The 18,713-nt window shown below is 47.1% G+C and overlaps 1 protein-coding gene across 1 annotated transcript in view; it reads left to right on the top strand.

The window, feature by feature from the left end:
- The window catches only part of HTR3B (5-hydroxytryptamine receptor 3B), a 36,313-nt gene extending 33,027 nt beyond the window's left edge, over positions 1-3,286 (top strand). Inside the window, exons 7-9 of the mRNA XM_035140019.1 lie at positions 305-515; positions 1,959-2,159; positions 3,027-3,286. Of these exons, the coding sequence (XP_034995910.1) occupies positions 305-515; positions 1,959-2,159; positions 3,027-3,286 (672 nt within the window). The remainder of the gene's footprint in view (positions 1-304; positions 516-1,958; positions 2,160-3,026) is intronic.
- The last annotated feature ends 15,427 nt before the right edge of the window (positions 3,287-18,713 follow it).

The following is an 18,713-nucleotide window of genomic DNA, read 5'->3' as shown; positions in this document are numbered from 1 at the left end:
CGCATCTGACTTGTACTGTCTGCACTGAAAGCAAGTGGAACAGCTATTATACAGAAGCACCAAGTTCAGAGGTCCCTGGATATCGGTCTCTAGGGAGCAATAGCAGGAGCGGGCTTTCCAGAAGCATGCGAACTTGATGGGCCTCTTATGCCCTTAAGGAAACTGGTGTCACCATTGTGGCCCAGTGGGTCAGCTGAGGCAGAACAGTAGAGAAAGATAGATCACTGCCCCAGAGGCAGTATAAATTCCTTATCTCTGAAGTTTCATTAATTGCCAGCCCTCTTTCTCCATCTGATTCCTCCAGATTGTTATCACCCGACGTCCCCTGCTCTACGTGGTCAGCTTGCTGATTCCCAGCATCTTTCTGCTCGTTGTGGACCTGGGTAGTTTCTACCTGCCCCCGAATTCTGGAACAAGGATAACATTCAAAACCAGCGTGCTGGTTGGTTACACTCTCTTCAAAGTCAACATGTCAGATGAGCTGCCAAGCACTGGGATCGGCACATCTCTGATCAGTGAGTGGAAACAGGGTAGCACGAATATGAGTATAACTTAACAATAATAGCACAAGGGTTCATTTTGTTTCACACGTGTAATGGGGTAATTCTTAAAAGGTATAGTATTATGCCCATATTGCAGGTGAAGGCACTGAGGCAGTGAGGTTGCGGTTTACTTAAAAAAACAACAACCCAGCAGGGGCAATATTCTAACTGGAGCACCAGGAGGTATAGAGCTCATTCTTCCAGTCACTGCACTATTACCAGTATGTCAGGGGGACTCCCTACAGGGACCCTCCCCCAGTCATCCTGACCAGCACTTCGCCCAGTGACAGTGCAAGCAGCGGGTCAGGAGGAGGGAATGAGGAATGGAGCGGAATGGAGAGGGGGCTCCAAGACGTATCAGAGCCTCTGCACCAATCCAGCTGGCCAGAGGAGGAAGGACAGCACAGCAAGGTGTCGGAGCCTCTGCAACGCTCCAGCCAAAGGACGGGAGAAGGAACGCAGCCCCTTCCGGCGCCCACGTTGGGTCATGCACCCAGACGTAGGGCAAGGGGGCGGCGTTTTGGGGTTCCCAGACTATTATGCTGGTGCAAAAACAGACAAGCGCCATTGCCGGGTTCTGAATCAGACTAGGTAGTCATGTTTTCTGTTCATCCCTGCACTGTAAATAGTATGCACAATAAAGCTCTTAAAGACAGAGCAGACTGGAGCGTCTTTACTCGAGAGTAGCCGCAACAATCCCCTGACACAGGACAATAGGAGCGGGTTGTGATTGCACCAAAATAAGTCATAGCAGAAAACCAATCTTCTGCTGCAGGCAAAACACATGGGTGCCAAATGAGCTTCTCTGCAGCAGTAGCCTTCGCTAAAGTGGGTCTCAAAACACGGGCAAGCCCCTCTTGGGAAATATCCCACAATGCTTCAGGTGTGCCTGTCCTGTTTCTGTATGAGCCTATAGAGGGCATACAGGAGGAAGCAAGGAGTGCAAAGCAGGCATCAAAGTTCTCACTGAGGTTGTAAACCAATGGTGATGGAGCAGTGCCAAGGAAGGCAGGTGGCCGGGCAGCAGGTTCTCTAGGTGAGTTGCTGGGGAGCCAAGCCTGAAGCAGCTGCTAGATAAGAGCAGCAGGGGTCCATGTGGCTCCCTGGATCAGCTAACCTGGCTGGGCTTCCGTTATCAAGTTGGTGCTATTGAGCAGCAAGGAGCTGGCCAGCTGGTTTTGCTAGCTGCCCTGTAGCACAGAGAACAAAACACCTCAGCCAGTTTACTGAGTTCACTGACTCCCCCCATACCTGATAGGTTTGGAGCAATGCAAGAGTCTCTGGGTAGGTGCCTATGACTTGTGGTCATCATCCTCATTGGAGAAGTCATTTTATATGGGCTCTGTGTGCTGGATCATAGCAATGCCAATGGTTCACAAGTGTCTCCTCCTCCTCCTCCTCCTACCTCTGTCTCAGGTGCCTTCTTCACCATCTGCATGGCTCTGCTGGTCCTCAGCCTATCTAAATCCATCTTCCTCATCAAATTCCTCCACTTGGGTGATGACTGCACACGGGATAAGCCCTTTGCTTCTTACTGCTGCAGGAACGCTGTTGGCGCTGCGGGTGAAAACACCAAGGCAGCTAGGAGCACAGGAGAAAAAGCTGGCACTGCTGCAGGTACAGAAGGCCAAGAAGTAACGGGACACAGAAAACAAGTTTATAAAACTATAAGGAAGTGGATAGAAATGAGGTCTTCCCACCCACACCTCACAAAACTAGAACTGGAGTGGAGGGTGTGTGTGTCGGCCCATAAAACTAACTGTTGATGGATTACAGGCATACAAAAGCCCTTCTTCACACAATACATCATTAATTTGTGGAACTCACTGCCACAAGATGGAGCAATAGCATTTGGCTTAAATGTCTTTAGAAGAGGATGAAGCAACTTCAAGAAAGAGAATAGGTTTACCAATAGCAATTAGCCATGGTGCCTATATTGAAACTTTAGAGGAAGTCTACATCTTGAACACTATGGAGGAACAATGATGAAGGATGGCTGAGCCTTCACTCTCCCCTACTTGTAGGATTTTAGGAGGCATCTGTGGGGAACCAGCTTGAATCTAGAGAAGACTTCCCCAGTCTGGCATCCTCCAGATATTTTGGACAGTGGATCCCATGAGACCCAGGCAGCACAGACTGATGGGATATCTGGAGGATGCCAGACTGGGAAAGGCTGAACTAGATGGGCCCATTGGTCTGACCTCACAGGGCGCTGCTTATGTTCTTAAGGACTGTCCAAGCACAAACCTCATAGATTTGTAGGCAAAACTCATAGATTTGTAGGCAAAATGTAGTCTTAGAAGGCACTCCAAGGGTCATCCAGTCCAACCCCCGGCAATGCATGAGGTCAACAAGGAACTATGCCTGCCCAGGACTGAGTTGTAAGAATGAGTTGTAAGAATGGGTTGGGTTAGGAATGAAAGTGAAGCAAGCCCTCATTCATCTCTTCTTCCAACATGATGAAGTGCTTCTGTCTTTCTGCAGGGATACCCTTGGCTTGGGAAGGCTCATCTGTAAAAGACCATGCCACTGGGACAGCCACACCCCCAATGGAGAAGATCCGAAGAGAACTCCTCCCCATCAGCTCCCACTTTCGTGCCCTAGGCATTGCTGCCAAAGTGGACAGCGATTGGCTCTCTCTTGCAAACAAGCTTGACAAACTCCTGTTCCGGGCCTATCTTTTAGTGCTGGCTGTGTATGCAGTCACAATGGGTTCTCTCTGGGGGATGTGGAGCTCCCAGTAGGGGCAGCTGGCAAGGCAGTCCAACATGATACTGAAGAATGGCCATGTGGGTATCTTAAATGACATTCCCAGTCGAATCATTATGCCCACTTACAGCATTGAATAGCACAATTTAAAATGTGGGGCATCACCTACCTTTGGCACTCAAGCGCTAGTTAAATTAATTTAACATGCATGCATATATATACATTTATTAAATATGCAGATAGCACCCATAATCATAGGAGAAATAATCATAGGGATCACAGCAGATGTGAAGTGGGAATTTGAAGCTTTTCCTCCTATCTCTGAGAAGCTACTGTCCTCAGGACTGCAGGAAACACTCAAAGCCCCTCTCAATTCCTGCTGCAGTCCAGGCAAATATCAGTCCCTCCTTTTCAGAAGATGTTATGTGTGTTATTGCCCCACAAAATACGGTAACCTGCACTCAGGTTGCACTCAAGTCCTGCTTCAGGGCTCCTGGTTATCTGTTTGGCCACTGCGAAAACAGAACACTGGACTAAGTGGGCCTTTGACCTAATCCAACTTCCAGATTCTTGTTATGTTCTTATATGAATGGCCAAAACTTGTTTAAGGTCATATCTAGTTGCTCCTTCTGTCTCATCTCTCCTTCCAGCTCCCCACTTTTTTGTTACCGGGCCAAGGGTTATATTATACACAGTGGGCAGTACTGGGCAGATGTGGCGATGAGTTGCCCTCCAGATGTTGTTGGACTTATCAGCCCCAGTCAGCTGAGCCAATGAGATATGGGAGTTGGAGTCCATCACATCTGGAGGACACCTTCCTGGTGCTATGAGTAACAATCCCTCTTTTCTTATATTGCCTTCAACTCTCTGGGAAGCTAGTATCATCACAGAGGTCTTTCTAGCAGGGCTTCAGGGACCCCAGGAGAAAACATGATGGGGTGGATAAAGTGGGCACCATGTCTTTGACTCCACTGCCGTCATGCTTTATAGAATGCCTCTCCTCTCCCGTTCAACCTCTGTCTCTCCACAAAGCCATGATTGCAGTATCATTCCCAAACCCAATCCAATCAGTGCATCAAATGGGCCATCATCAACCTCATCTCCAGGGCTTATTTTGCTCATAAGATCCATGCAAATGCATTTGGGATGATGGAAGTGCATCTCCTAGGCTTTTTTCAGCACCCGCAGTTAAGATGCGGTGAGGAACATCAAGAAAAATGAGGTGACCCTTTGAGTGGCACTTCATTAGGATTTCCTGGCAGGGGGAGTTTGCAGAAATCAGTAATGTATGGAAATGAACTGTAATATGCTTATAGCAATAAACATACTAGTTTCGAAACCAACGAGACTTCAGCTAGCCATGAGTCACCAGCTCCACTGATTTCTGTAGGGCAGCCTTCCTTAACCCTTCAGATGGTTTGGACCTCTGTGGAATCACAACTATTCAGTTTTCCATATTTTACTTGGAACATGATATACGAAATGATGGAGGGATGGAGGTATCGTGAAAGAAGGAAAAATATGGATATCAGAAGTTTAGGTGAAGTGGCATCAAAGGAGGGATAAGGAAGGGAGCATTGTTGGGATGCAACAGCAGTACCCCTTCAGCACTCAAAGTCTGCCCATTTTTCAGATTTTAGCCATGATGAGGAATAGGGTGGGGGTGGGGATCAGTGTTCAAAGGTGAACCCGGCTGTCAGCCCAAAATGAAGGCTTAGCAACCATTGCTCTACGAGGTATCAGATTCCACAGTTTTCAGCTTGCATCGATTGCTGGATGCTGGCGATTCCCAGAGGCTTAGCACAAGGGACACAGAGCCCATCATTGTTATCAAGTAGGCCCTGAGAGGGGTTTCCAAGGCATATCTGTGTCCTCTTCCTTGCCTCCTCTTCCAAAGCTGGAGTAGGTGGAAAAGGGAGGGTTGGAAGAGAAGAGGGGGGGGGTTATTTGGTGGAAGGTGGTTTGAAAACTGCCTCACGCTCTCATCGTTTCATTAGCGGTGGTAGGAGCATTTCATGGGCAATTAGTGCTAAGCACTAATGGAGGCAGCAGCAGCAGCAGGTAGAAGAAGTCTCTCTGGACTGGCCGTTTTGCAAAGTGAATTTAGCTGAGTGGGAGGTGCTGCATTGACAGGCTTGGACTTCATAGACTGGAGGAAGGGAGAGAAACTTTACCATGGCCTTTCCCAACCTGGTCCCCTGCTGTTCACCATGCTGTCAGGCACGGAATATCCAGAGTGACAAATAAACTCTTTATTGTCTAAAGTTCACTTACAAGTTAGGGGAAGGTGTGTCCTGCAGTCCTGCATCTCTCAGGTACTCCCAGGTGTGCACCTGAGGAAGCAGTTGCCACAACAGAGAGGCACTGCCCCTGACCTTGGCTTAACATATCTTCTCTATCCAAGCTGTGTGCAAGCAAGCAAAGACTCCATTTGCTCCTCCCACTTCAATCCTCCTCTGCTCCTGGGAGGCAGCAAAGCAGGAGAGATGGAGAAAGGAGGTGGTGGTGGTGTGGAAGTCCTTGACTACACACCTGCCTGACCTATCTCTCCCTTCTCCCTTCTCCTGCCCCTGTTCTTCACTCTAGGGATGTGGGTGGCACTGTGGTCTAAACCACTGAGCCTCTTGGGCTTGCCAATCAGAAGGTTGGCGGTTCAAATCCCCGTGACAGGGTGAGCTCCTGTTGCTCAGTCCCAGCTCCTGCCAACCTAGCAGTTGGAAAGCACACCAGTGCAAGTAGATAAATAGGTACCGCTGCAGTGGGAAGGTAAACGGCGTTTCCATGAGCTCTGGTTTCTGTCATGGTGTTCTGTTGCGTCAGAAGCGATGTAGTTATGCTGGCCACATGACCTGGAAAGCTGTCTGTGGACAAATGCCAGCTCCCTCGGCCTGAAGAGAGATGAGTGCCGCAACCCCATAGTCACCTTTGACTAGACTTAACCAACCAGGGGTCCTTTACCTTTACCTCTTCACTCTCCAATCCTGCAGCTTCTTCTGTCTCTGCCTCTTGTCTCCTGGATGTTACAGGTTCTCCCAAGAGACTCCTTCTACGTCAGTCTCCAACCCTGCTTCTCCTGGTGACTACTCCTTAGTATCCAGCAGATGCCTGGCACCAGCAGATCTTTCAGACAACAGCCCCAGCCAGCAGCTGTAATCCAAAGCAGCAGGAGAACGTCAGGTTGGCTTAGAATTTAGTTCCTCTCTACCCAATAGCTGCTGGCAGATTCACCCCACCAACACGGGTGACCCCCCCCCCAGATCCTACATCTTCAGGAGGTGAGCTGCGGGGGCCACACCAAACCCTTCTGATTATTCCAGAAGTCCTCTGCCTCCTAACGCTCACCTTTCAACCTCATTCTGCTCACCCCCGATGTCTTTTTCTGCTGCTTCTGGTGGCTGGTGGTGGCTCAGTAGTGGCTATTCTAGTTCTGGATTTGAGTTGCATCCATGGCTACTAGACATGGGGCCTATGCCCTGCCTCCACGGTTGGAGACAAGAATGCTTCTGAATACCAGTTGCTGGGAACCACAGGAGGGAGATGGCTCTTGTACTCAGCTTCTGCTTAAGGGCTTCTCACAAGCACCTGGTCGGCCACGGTGAGAATCCGAAGCTGGTCTAGATAGGCCATAGGCCTAATCCAGAAAGATCTTATGTTCCTGTTACAGGTAGGTAGCCGTGTTGGTCTGGATCGAAGTAAAATAAAAAAAATTCCTTCAGTAGCACCTTAAAGACCAACTAAGTTTTTATTTTGGTATGAGCTTTCGTGTGCATGCACACTTCTTCAGATACAGTGAAATGGAAGTTTCCAGGCACTTATGTAGAGAAGGGGTGGGGAGGGGTGGGGATGGGGAGGGGGGATCACTCAGAAGGGTGGTGGAAATGGGTGATTGACTGACTGATAGCTGTTGATGACCGCAAACGACTGCAAGTGGTTTTGCATGAAAAAGCAAGGGTTGAGATGGCTGAAGATCGCTTATCATGTATAATGAGATAAGAATCCGATATCTCTGTTCAAACCAGGTCCCTCCATGGTTTTGAGCTTGGTGATAAGTTGCAATTCAGCAACTTCTCTTTCCAGTCTATTTCTGAAATTCTTTTGTAGTAAGACAGCTACTTTGAGATCTTGTATAGAATGTCCTGGGAGATTGAAGTGTTCTCCTACTGGTTTTTCTGTCTTCTGGTTCCTGATGTCAGATTTATGTCCATTTATCCTTTGGCGTAGGGTTTGGCCTGTTTGTCCAATATAGAGAGCTGAAGGGCACTGTTGGCATTTGATGGCATACACAATGTTAGAGGATGAGCAATTAAATAGTCCTGAGATGGTATGTTGGATGTTGTTGGGGCCAGTAATGGTGTTGTCTGGGTGTATGTGGCAGCAAAGTTGGCATCTGGGTTTATTGCAGGCTCTGGTACCAGTGTCCATGTTAAGTCTGGTGGTTGTATTATTGTGGGTGAGGAGTTGTTTAAGATTGGGTGGCTGTCTGTAGGCAATGAAAGGTCTTCCTCCCAGAGCTTGAGAAAGGGAGCTGTCATTGTCCAGGAGAGGCTGTAGATCTCTGATGATGCGTTGTACTGTTTTAGCTTGGGAGCTGTATGTGATGACTAGTGGTGTTCTGTTATTTTCTTTTTTGGGTCTGTCTTGCAGCAGGTTCTCTCTAGGTATCTGTCTGGCTCTGTTGATCTGTTGTTTAACTTCATCAGGTGGATATTTTAGTTCTAAAAAGGTTTGCTGTAGATCTCTTAGGTGAGATTCTCTGTCTGTAGAGTTGGAACAGATGCGGTTGTAACGTAAGGCCTGGCTGTATACGATGGATTGTTTGGTATGTTTGGGATGGTAGCTAGAAGCATCTGGACACATGGACAACAGACCCTGGAAACCTTCCACCAGACATTCAATGACTTTCACCCCACCATCAACCTAACAATGAACCAATCTATGCAAGAAATACATTTTTTGGACACTACTATAAAAATACAGGATGGACATATAGACACCACCTTATACAGAAAACCAACTGACCGACAAACATATCTACATGCTTCTAGCTACCATCCCAAACATACCAAACAATCCATCGTATACAGCCAGGCCTTACGTTACAACCGCATCTGTTCCAACTCTACAGACAGAGAATCTCACCTAAGAGATCTACAGCAAACCTTTTTAGAACTAAAACCAGGGACCTGGTTTGAACAGAGATATCGGATTCTTATCTCATTATACATGATAAGCAATCTTCAGCCATCTCAACCCTTGCTTTTTCATGCAAAACCATTTGCAGTCGTTTGCGGTCATCAACAGCTATCAGTCAGTCAATCACCCATTTCCACCACCCTTCTGAGTGATCCCCCCTCCCCATCCCCACCCCTCCCCACCCCTTCTCTACATAAGTGCTTGGAAACTTCCATTTCACTGTATCTGAAGAAGTGTGCATGCACACGAAAGCTCATACCAAAATAAAAACTTAGTTGGTCTTTAAGGTGCTACTGAAGGAATTTTTTTTATTTTACTTATGTTCCTGTGTCTGTAACTGATGGGAATTGACACTTTGGAGGGCACCAGGTTGGTGAAGGCTGCTCTACAGCGTTTTAAAATAAAAGTAAAGCATGAATTAAATGCCCCTAATGCTGGCTCTGCTGCAGTCGATAATTAAACAATGAAATACAGTAGAATCCCTTACTCCAATCCCATGGCCATTCGAATTCCCGCTTTGCCCCCCGGGCATGTGATTTATTAGCCTTGTTCACTTTTATTATTAAGGATGTGAATGCAACTTGGGAAAGTTTTCTTATCGCTATAATAAATTCTGATTTCCAAAGAGCCGTGAAAATAAATTTGGAAGCCATTACGCACTTCTTTTCTCAGCCAGGCTCCCTCGTAAAAGCCTGAGAAAGTGGGAGAAATGGCAGGCGGAAGAAATGGAAATGACAAAAAGCAGGGGTCAGCTCAATCTCGATCGTGCAGAAAGGCGCTTGAGGGGGCAATCCAGAATCCTGGATCTTCCCAGCAACTGCTAATAGCAAAGGTCATGAAACAGAGGAGTTCCATCCTTGCAAGAGTTTCAGCAGGAAAAAAAACCATGTCAAAAGATCACACCATTAGGAGAGAAAAAGAATTATATCAAACTTTGTAAGTTCTGGTCATGTTACAATAGTCATATGATGTAGGGAGAGAGAGAGAGCACTCCTTTAGTCACACTGGGCTTCTGATGCAATGAACCCTCCTCTCCTATAGGGGGTGCACACTCTCCCCATTGTCTCTCTCCCATAAAAGTTAAAGCCCCCCCCCCCAGGGTAGCCTCTTCCAGGCCTGGGGAAAATGCTTTTAAAATTAAGACAACTTTTGTGAGTCATCATTATCTGGGGAGAGGGGATGGCGGATTTTGCCTCCAGTTATGGCATTGATTTAAGATATTCCTTTGACTGAACCCACAATAGTGAAGCAGAACCTCCACATCCAGAAGCACTATACCTGTGAATTGCCAATTAAAGTGGATCAAAAGGCAGGGGAGGGCTGTTAACTTTCATGTATAGCTCAGTTGGTTGGAATATGGTGTTGATAATGCCAAGGTTGCAGGTTTGTCCCTGTATGGGCCCAGTCTTATTCAACATAAACGACTTGGATGATGGGCTTGAGGGCATCCTGATCAAATTTGCAGATGACACCAAATTGGGAGGGGTGGCTAATACCCCAGAGGACAGGATCACACTTCAAAATGACCTTAACAGATTAAAGAACTGGGCCAAAGCAAACAAGATGAATTTTAACAGGGAGAAATGTAAAATACTACACTTGGGCAAAATAAAATAAAATGAAAGGCACAAATACAGGATGGGTGACACCTGGCTTGAGAGCAGTACATGTGAAAAGGATCTAGGAGTCTTGGTAGACCACAAACTTGACATGAGTCAACAGTGTGATGTAGCAGCTAAAAAGCCAATGCAATTCTGGGCTGCATCAATAGGAGTATAGCATCTAGATCAAGGGAAGTAATAGTACCACTGTATTCTGCTCTGGTCAGACCTCACCTGGAGTACTGTGTCCAGTTCTGGGCACCACGGTTCAAGAAGGATACTGACAAGCTGGAACATGTCCAGAGGAGGGCAACCAAAATGGTCAAAGGCCTGGAAACGATGCCTTATGAGGAACAGCTTAGGGAGCTGGGCATGTTTAGCCTGGAGAAGAGAAGGTTAAGGGGTGATATGATAGCCATGTTCAAATATATTAAAGGATGCCATATAGAGGAGGGAGAAAGGTTGTTTTCTGCTGCTCCAGAGAAGTGGACACGGAGCAATGGATTCAAACTACAAGAAAGAAGATTCCACCTAAACATTAGGAAGAACTTCCTGACAGTAAGAGCTGTTTGACAGTGGAATTTGCTGCCAAGGAGTGTGGTGGAGTCTCCTTCTTTGGAGGTCTTTAAGCAGAGGCTTGACAGCCACCTGTCAGGAATGCTTTGATGGTGTTTCCTGCTTGGCAGGGGGTTGGACTGGATGGCCCTTGTGGTCTCTTCCAACTCTATGATTCTATGATTCTATTCTATGGGACAGCTGCATAGTCCTGCATTGCAGGGGGTTGGACTAGATGAACCTCAGGGTCCCTTCCAACTCTACGATTCTATGATTCTATGTCTGCTGTGAGAAGCTGGTCTCTGACTGTAAAAATAAATTATTATTATTATTATGTCTGCTGTGGTGTCTGTATGAACATCCGGCTGTCTACTGTCATACCAGGACATTAGACTAGATGGAATTTCGATCTAACCTAGCATGACTCTTGTTATGTTCACCCATTAGAGTCAGAGGAAGTTGTACACTTTCAAGAGTGTACACAAGGACTTTAATTCAATAAATGACATCAACAGCATCACTGTTCCCCATGTTCCTTCTCCCTTTCAGCTTCCATTTTTGAGCACATTCTCTAGTTTTCGTGACTTGTTCAAAAATTTTGCAAATGAAATTCTGGCTTCTGTTTCTTGGCTCCCAAGCTCTAAGTGGAAGGACAAGAGCTGGGAAATGATAAACAGAAGCTATGACTCTGCTCACTGACACCATGCCAGTGCAGGATAAATTCAATTCAGTTCTTGTTCAAAGACAAACCTACCAATTTTTTTTTGCACTTTTCAAAACTGTGCACAAACCGAAACACAGCCCCCTTTCAAAATTTTCAGTTTTCCAGCCAAGTAATACAGTATGTTCAGAGATGTATGTACTGGGATAAAGTGTGCATAAAAATGCATATATTGCTGGAAACAAATGACAAAAATGCATTGTGTTATGGAAAATTGTTTGCAAAAATATGTGTGTTAGTCAAAACCATACACATACGTAGCTATTAGGAGAAATTTGCTGATGAACTTTCATGAGGATTTAAAAACAAACAAAGAAACTGATGTGGAAATACAGATACCTGAAGTTAAGATTGCAAAAATGAGAAGTTGGGAGGAACTGAAGTCGACGTATCATAGACGGAAGCTTCCCTTCACTGGGTCATAGAATTGTAGAGTTGGAAGGGACCCCAAGAGTCATCTAGTCCAACCCTCTGTAATACAGGAAATCCCTGGGGGTCCATAACTTTGTGTCACGTGGCCATAGCACTGAGCTCTGGAACATAAACTAGTCTCTGGGTAAAGTTCCTGCCATCACTAGCTCCTTCCATCCCTTTGGGCCGTTTACACCTTCCTGGCACAGGTGCCTTTGACATCCCATAGAACAAAACTGTGACCACCTTGAGGCGGCCACCACTTTGCTCCTCATCTCCCAGCCCACCTCTATTTATGGTGAGTTATTTACCTAAAGAGACATTTATGGCTTCATAATTAGCAAGACAACGCATGGCCCCGGGAAGCTGGCAACGGCCTGCCTCTTAGCAAGGGAGCAAAAAACCCATCAGTGTCTGAAATGACCCATGACAGCGATTAGATTAGCGCCGTGTGTAGCAGAACACCCCACCCCCCCAGCTCAGCGTCCTGCTGGCAAAAGCCTTCCAGGTTTTATGCGGATCAGATTGGGGGAGAAGGGGAGAACGCACACTTAAATTTGCGCTTCGTTGGGCAGCGCTGTGAAAGTGAATTACAGCCACACCATCCCCAGGGGTCTGGGGATAAGAGAGAGGGGAGAAATCCCTCTCCCAGTGCTTGCGGGGAAGCTTTCTGCCTCTCCGGGCCAGTTGATACAGCACCACGTTAATAGCCCACTGAGAGTTGCTCTCTGCCTCCCCGAATGTGATGCATTAAAGAGGAGGCCGCAGAGGGAAAGAGGCAGGGGAGAATTAAGATGCAGAGGAGCAGGGAAAAGTACTGTCAATTGCTCGGTTTCCCTGGAGTTTTTGTCCATGCTCTCACTGGAAGTGGCTACAGGCTCAAGGGACTGCCCTGGATGATGTCTGCTTTGCAATGGCTGCAAAGTTCTCCCTTTTTAAAAGGGGAATTCCTTTATGCTGAATAGGCTTCCTCGCGAGAAAATGGAAAACCTGGCAGCTATGGACACCAGAGACTGCTGTGGGCTCATCTCTAAATCCATAGCATCAGAGGCTATCTCTCTTGCATCCCATCTCCTTTGGCCTTTGGGCCAACCAAGCCCATTGACCATTTGAGGACTTCCTAAGCGGCAGTGGAATCATCGCAGCCTGTGGAAATGTAAGCCCAAGGCAGTATAAGTTCCCACAAAATTGAAGACTGAACGGCCCTACATATCCTCTTGTGCCTGATATCCTTCAAAAACCCATTAGCCTTTATGGGAAGCTTGTCTCAATCAAAGAAAGGAATAGCTGGCCATTCTGCCATTGACAAACCTCCGTTTCACCTCAGACATGTTGGCGAGGCAGTGTGGAGTGCAGCCACAGGGAATCTGTCCTCACAACCCTTGCAGATGACACCAGGATCAGGGTTGCTTCTGCTCTGCTGAATGTGGGCAACTCAGGGGGACCCAAAGAATAACAATTTCCCTCTTCTCCTACTATTTCTGGGAGAAACAAAGAATGATAGAATTGTGGAGCTGGAGTCCAATGCTAGTCCATTGCAACCCTGTGCAATGCAGGAATATGCAGCAGTCCCATATGGGGATCGAACCTGCAACCTAGGTGTTATCAGCACTATGCTCTAACCAACCGATTCCTCCAAAGCAGGGATGACTAACCGCAGCACTGGTGTTTGTGTGTGATTTGGATACAGCCCCCAAGCAATTTTTCTTGGCTCTCCAAGACCCCCTCCAAAATGCAAAAAACAAACAAGCAGAGAGTATCGACATAGAACCTTAAACCAAGGAAGATGTTATCTCAAGATGTTGAGTGGTTATTCAATGTACATGAGAGAAACTGCAAACAGATATTTCTGCAGGTGCAGGATATTTTTTAGTTCGACCCCTGAGGAGGGCCTTTAATTAATAATTGGCCGAAACACATTGGGCTGTTTTGAAAACAGAATCCTCTCCCCTGTCCCCACACCTTGGGTGAAATATCATTTGCTTTTGCACTCTAAGCCCACCCCCACTCTCAATGTAAGCAGTGGTGGTGGTGGGGGGGAGAGCCCTGGGGTGTGTGGAGAAGTTGCAATCTCCCACTCAGCACAGAGCCCTGATGGAGACGCAACCCCCCCCCCCCACTCTGGCAGTTGTCAGGTTGATCATTTGATGAGCAGGAAAGGGTGATAGCCTGTGTGCCTGCCCTAAGGTGTGTTTGTGTGCCCTGTGTGGGGTGGACACACTCGGCCACACCCAAGGCTGGATTAAGAACTTGAAATGGCCTAAACACTGAACAGATTACGGTACTGCCCTCATATGCCATTCAAAATAGAAAATGACACAATTACTCACACGTACACTGAAATTAAATAACTTATTCCTAGATTTTCTGATTGCAAAATTCTGGAGAGTTAGTTGAAGCTGACTCAACAAAGCATTGCTTTGATCTGCCCCCGTTACCATTTGCTGATCACCATGGGACTTTTGGGGTTTGGATCTGGGATGGGTTTTTGGAAGATGCCTGTGCATGAATTTGTTTTATGTGTGGAGATCCATGCATGCTGACAAATGACAAAAGTCTTTGCAGTAAGGCTCTAATCTGATGGCATGACCATCACGATGACCGGTAGATTCTTATCTGCTGCAGCCGTCATTCGCCATCACAGCCATAACATACTGTTTGTTATCTTCCGCCTGTTTTGCCATTGAGGACTTTTTGGATCATTCTTTGTCTAGCTCCTGCCCTTTGACCTTACTGCCTTGGGTGACCCTGCTGGGAGTACGAGACTCCTGACAGCTTCGCTCACAAGGCTCATAGGAATGTGCAAGCCCTCTCACCAGCGAGTGAACTTAATGGAAAGCATAATGCTGGTGGTCAACAAAAGAGGTTTAAAGACTCTCTCAAGGCAAATCTTTAAAAATGTAGTATAAACACTGACAATTGGGAAACACTGGCCTGCAAGTGCTCCAGTTGGAGAACAGCCTTTACCAAAGGTGTCACTGCCTTTGAAGACGCTCAAACTCAGGCCGAAAGGGGAAAACGTGATAAGAGGAAGGTACGCTTGGCAAACCATCACGGTGATCAACGCCTGCCCAGAAACCTATGTCCGCACTGTGGAAGGACATGTGCGTCCGGAACTGGCCTCCACAGTCACAGATTCACTGTTAAAACCGTGTTCATGGAAGATAATCTTACCCGGCTATAAGGGATCACCAAAGAAGAAGAAGCTTTGATCTGCGTTAGAAGGACACATCAACAAAATCTCACTGCATGTGCTTTGAGTGCTTATTGGGAAATCTGGCACTGGCCACACTCACCCCTGGCATGTGGCCCCTGGAAGGCTTTTGGGAGGGTGAACACAGCCCTTGGGCCCCAAAAGATCAGCTTCCCCTGCTCTAAAACTTTGTTTGGCCATGAGGTAAGGAGGGCAGCCACAAAGAAACCGTGAGAAGAAAGCGATGGTGTCAGCAAAATCTGACAAGTGCTTTTGTTAATTTTCATCTGCATTTCTCTCTCCCTCTAATTAGAATTAGAATTTCAACCAGGACAAAAAAAAACCAGGAGGGTCATTTCTAAAATGATATGCAAAGCAAGTTGCATATTTTTTTGCCTGCCTCTCTTGAGGGAAAGCCAAGTGGGGGCGGGTTTCCAAACCAAGTTCTTAAGCATGCTGGAAGAAGGAAAATATGTACCGGTATGTACAGAAATGCTTGTGTCTCTATGCATTTTTAAGTAATCAAGTTGAACCACTTCCTCCTGAGTTGCTCAGAAAAATGTCACCGCATCTCGGGACAATGAATTCAACAGTCCCCCTCCCCAGAAAAAAACACCACAGCAAAGCAAAACCCCAAGGGTGGTTAAGGATAAAAAAGGTCCCCCCAGTTCTAAAAAAAAAATGCTGGAGTCAGTATTTCTGTGCAGCTCAAAGACTTTCCTATACTGTTTTAAACTTTAGTTGGCCAAAATACAAAAATAAAATAAAAAGTTTTTTCACTTGTTCTTTATTCTTTTGTCCTGTGGGAAACAATGCAGAGCAGGATAAAATGTATAATAGTAATTATTATTATTATTATTATTATTATTATTATTATTATTATTATTATTTTATACAGCAACTATGATCCTGTTCTACCCTGCATCAGAATAAGATGTTAGAGCTCTGAGCTGATAGATAGGAGCTGATGGTTTTGGGCTGCCAGTGTGTGTGTGTGTGTGTGTGTGTGTGTGTGTGTGTGTGAGAGAGAGAGAGAGAGAGAGAGAGAGAGAGAGAGAGAGAGAGAGAGTTTTAAGTCCTCCCTTGTATAAAGAAACCCCCTGGAAGTTGTGGGGCGGTGGTTGGGGTCTAGCATAGCAGGGAATAGCCTGAGCTACTATTGCCTCCTTGATGTGCTGAGTTTCTGTTTGTTGAGAATGTGGAGGAGCCACCAGATTGCGATGAACAGATAATCTCAAGGAACATCTCCTTCCGAAGGAGTCTCAAGATCTGCCAGTGAGGACACACACTTCAAATTTTGCCTTATATGGAGACCAAACTGAGGATCGCAACACCCGGTCCAAGTTAGTAACCTAGCAGCCCCGTTGTTGCTTCTACCTGCTCTTCAAAAGCTGCTCCAGGGAAAGTGCATTGCAGTAGTCTAGCCTGGAAGTTGCCAAGCGAGGGCTGCTTATCTCTATCGAGGTAGGGTCAAAGTTGGCATGCAGGGCTCAGCTGATCAAAGGCAGCCCATGCCACAGAAGCAACTCCAGGCACTGAACCTATTCCTTCAGGGGGAGTGCAACCTCACCAAGTGCAGGGTGAGCAGCGCTTCCTCAGAAAGGTCACCCACCTGCCTTGTCCAAACTGAGCTTCAGTTCATTGGCCCTCCTGGTAGGGCCATGGCAGTGGGATAGCCCGGCACGAACCCTACATTTCAACTGCTTCACCTGGATGTGATGAAGCAGAGAAATAAAGTTAGGTACTGTCAGGGGGTCTCTTTACAGAGAGCCCCCACCTATCATTTTCACCAGCTCATCACCCAGCGTCAGCACTAGTAGCGAGTCAGAGGAGAGGAATGAGGAAGTGAGCGGAGTGGAGAGAGGGCTGTCATATGCTACTACAGAGCCCTTGCACCACTCTGAGGGAGAGCTAGGGGAGGAGGAGCTGAGAGAGCCTTCGGACACAGGGCGCCCGTTTCCCCCGACGCCTGAATTGAGGCATGCTAGCACCCGTAGGGCAAGGGGGCGGCGTTTTGGGGTCCCCAGGCTATTATGCTGGGCAAAGACCAGGAAGAAGCCATTACGAGGTTCTGACACGGACTGAGCAGTCATATTTCCTGATACTCTTGCACTGTAAATAGCATGCACAATAAAACTCTGAAAGAAACGACGGATTGGAGCGTCTTTACTCATGAGTAGCCGCAACCTTCTCTGACAGGTACCATCCACATTCCAAACCTGGGACATTCTGCATGCCAAACATGTGCACTGCAACTGAGCTCTGACTGTCTTTGCTATGATCTTTCTCCTCCCTGCTATAATTGTGTGTAACTTTACCTAACTTTACCAAGTTAAGCCATTGGTCTATCTAATTCAGTATCGTCTCCACTGATTGGAAGCAAACCTCTAGAGGTTTCGGGCAGGGGACACTCCTAGTTCCACCTGGAGTTGCTGCCAGGGATTGAACCGGGGACCTTCTGCATGCAAAGCAGATGCTCTTCCTCTGAGCTGCAGTGCAGCCCCATTAAACTATGGGGAATGGGTGGCAAGTCATCCTCCAAAGATTCAAAATGGAGAGACCTCAGCCCAGGTAGGATGTTGCCGAGTGATTGGGTTGTTTGCTTCAAATGAGCAAAGTTTGCCACGACTCAAGGAGGGCTCCTTCCAGCCTCCCCGCCTCCACCAGGCTTGGCAGTCTCTAGGTACCAAGTTCCTTTGATTTCCCAGAAAACCAATTACTGAACAGCAGATTAGAGAGCTAATAAAATCCCATTATACCATTTTCAGAAAGTAAATCTGATCGGGATGCTGCCAATTTATCTTTGATGGCCCACAAAGAATGCATCCATTCTGGCGGGCATCCTGCTAACAGCTCGAGATGGATGGGGCAAAGGCGCGGACGCGAGGGTAATACGAAACGACAATCCATCCGGCTAATTAGATATCCAAAATAAGCAGGGCCGGAGGAAGGGAGAAGCTCCATTTAGGGATGGCACATAAACCCCATCAGCATTCACAATGTCTCCAACTTAGGCCACAAAGTACTAGCTCCACAGTGCCTCCTCTCCCCTCCATAACATTTAGTGCAGGAGTGGGGAGCCTCAGGTCTTGGGACCAAATGTGGGCCCCCAGTCCTCTCTCTGTGTCCCATGGAACTCTCCCCAAGCCCACAACACTCATTTCCAGCCCTGGTTGTTGTTGCTGTTGCTGTTTTTTACTGCCTCTCTAAGGTGTGTCCTTGAACACTGACCATGCCTCTCATTTATCTGGATGGAGGATGGAGAGGGGTGTGTGTAGAAGTGACCCCCTGTACATTAGTTGCTGCACCCACTTTTGCTTTTGGCGCCACCAGAATCTGGGGCCTGGTTCTTTGAAGGGCTGCCTCATTTTACAGGTACCTACCCCTGCATTTGGGACACAGGTGGCCCTGTGGGTTAAACCACAGAGCCTAGGGCTTGCCGATCAGAAGGTTGGCGGTTCGAATCCCCACGATGGGGTGAGCTCCTGTTGCTCGGTCCCAGCTCTTGCCAACCTAGCAGTTCGAAAGCACGTCAAAGTGCAAGTACAGTGATACCTCGGTTTAAGTACACAATTGGTTTCGGAAGTCTGTACTTAACCTGAAGCGTATTTAACCTGAAGTGAACTATCCCATTGAAAGTAATGGAAAGTGGATTAATCCGTTCCAGACGGGTCTGCGGAGTACTCAACCTGAAGTGTACTTAACTCGAAGTATGAGTGTAATTGGTTCTGGAAGTCCATACTTAACCTGAAGCGTACTTAACCTGAAGCGAACTTTCCCATTGAAAG

Source organism: Zootoca vivipara, chromosome 14 (assembly GCF_965207765.1).
Source record: "Zootoca vivipara chromosome 14, rZooViv2.hap1.1, whole genome shotgun sequence".
Taxonomy (NCBI): domain Eukaryota; kingdom Metazoa; phylum Chordata; class Lepidosauria; order Squamata; family Lacertidae; genus Zootoca; species Zootoca vivipara.
The sequence above is the reverse complement of the archived record's forward strand: the minus strand, read 5'-3'. Positions and strand labels throughout refer to the sequence as shown.